The sequence below is a fragment of the Bactrocera latifrons genome, unplaced genomic scaffold (assembly GCF_001853355.1).
Source record: "Bactrocera latifrons isolate USDA-ARS-PBARC rearing strain unplaced genomic scaffold, ASM185335v1 scaffold_32, whole genome shotgun sequence".
Taxonomy (NCBI): domain Eukaryota; kingdom Metazoa; phylum Arthropoda; class Insecta; order Diptera; family Tephritidae; genus Bactrocera; species Bactrocera latifrons.
In genome coordinates this window covers 1,268,148-1,269,864 of record NW_017536852.1, presented here as the reverse complement: position 1 = coordinate 1,269,864, position 1,717 = coordinate 1,268,148, and the positions used below count along the sequence as shown (strand labels likewise).

The 1,717-nt window shown below is 47.9% G+C and overlaps 1 protein-coding gene across 1 annotated transcript; it reads right to left on the bottom strand.

The window, feature by feature from the left end:
- Positions 1 to 207: 207 nt before the first annotated feature.
- Positions 208 to 1,496, bottom strand: LOC108970982 (glycine-rich cell wall structural protein 2-like). The gene is made up of 3 exons (XM_018936737.1): positions 1,331 to 1,496; positions 1,141 to 1,265; positions 208 to 1,068 (listed from the first exon to the last, which is right to left on the bottom strand). Exons 2-3 carry the CDS (start codon positions 1,144 to 1,146, stop codon positions 208 to 210), a joined length of 867 nt encoding a protein of 288 aa, XP_018792282.1. The 5' UTR covers positions 1,147 to 1,265; positions 1,331 to 1,496.
- Between the last annotated feature and the right edge of the window lie 221 nt (positions 1,497 to 1,717).

Below are 1,717 nucleotides of genomic sequence, written 5' to 3'. Positions count from 1 at the left end.
TTCCCAATTGGGTCGAAAGGAGTGGTTTTGAATTCCATTCCAAAAGGTACCTAAAAAACTTAGAGCATTCCTAGAAGGATGAATTAAAAAGGATTTAGCCTTTCGATAAACGAAATATCGTTGCAATTATTTATTTCTTTGTTTTCTGAGTTACACATAGAGTATTTACTGAAAGCTTTTATTATATATCACGGTCATAGCATCGCACTAATTCTTCCACCAACCAGATGAACCGGCTGAACTGGATGAGCTAGCTGAAGCACTACTACCAGCGGAGTGGCCGTAACCTGATTTACCGCCAGCGCCACCATAACCACCCAATCCAGCACCGCCACCATAGCCGCCCAATCCAACACCGCCCCATCCAGCACCGCCCCCATAAGTACCACCGCCATATCCCCCTGAACCAGCACCGGACGAGCCATGGTTAACGGAGTAGTCAAAGTTAGCTGGTATACCCCAATCAGCGTGAGAGCGACCAGCAGCGCTGCTACTGACACCATATGTAGAGCCACCGCTAGCATATCCAGCACCGCCAAGGCTAGGACCATATGCTCCAACTCCCAATCCACTGCCGTGACCAACGCCGCCGCCATAAGAACCAGCACCACCGCTACCCAAAGAATTTCCAGTATGGAAGGAAACACTGGAGGTGCCATACAAACCAGTCTTTCTACCGCCACCACGTCCACCGCCAAAACCACTGCCGCCACCATAACCACCTGCTCCACCCAAAGATGCGCCGCCTCCATAACCACCAGCTCCACCCAAAGATGCGCCGCCACCATAACCACCATAACCGCCAACACCGCCTAAGGCACCACCAACATTTTTCCAGCCGCGACCGCCACCTCCACCGCCTTTACCAAAGCCGCCGGCATAGCGCCCGGGTCCCGCTCCGCCACCAAAACCACCGCCTGAGGAGTGCGCAGACCCACTCGAGCTGGCGGAACTGGAAGAGCTTGCAAAGCCACCCTGGCCGCCGTAACCACCGCCAAAGCCACCTCGGGGCAGATAACCACCTCCTGCGCTAACCGCCGCCAAAGAGGCTAAAATGCAGACGAAAACCTGGTAGAAAAGAATTAAGTGTTAGTCCTTGAACGTATATCACGCGGATCTAGAGTCTATTTGATGACTCACTTTCATTGTACTAGTGCTTCACGGAGACTTCACTGTTAGAACTCAATTGTGTAATTGTTGCCAAATAGTCGATTGCCATTGAGTTTTATAGAGGAAGCTTCCTCCGCTAACGAACTTATGACGTTCTATAAATTGGGAGTAAAGAAATATTGACAAAGCGCAAGCTAGACAAATAATTGCAGAATATTACCACAGAAAGGAAAGCATAACAAAAAATCATCAGTAGAAGTAATCATGTCCAAAAATAAGACACAAACATTTGCTTGCAACTCTCGATTTTCTTATTCTAAATGCTGAAGTGTCTTGGTTGGTATTTATTTTTAGACAAGGTCTTTTGTTTTCACCTCTTACTCAATTTCGCAGAACACTTATTGCTTGGCTAAATGGTCGGTATTGTTCGTATCATAGTAAGCGCGTACCCCACATTGGCGTTAATTTGCCTCCACTTATCGTGAGCAAATCAATCGATCATCAATCGTTACCCAAGCTCTGCTGACACAATGAACGCGGGTCATCCTTTGCCGCCGGCGTTCTTCACTACTTCAATACCAATTTGTTAGTTTCTTGAAGATTTCAA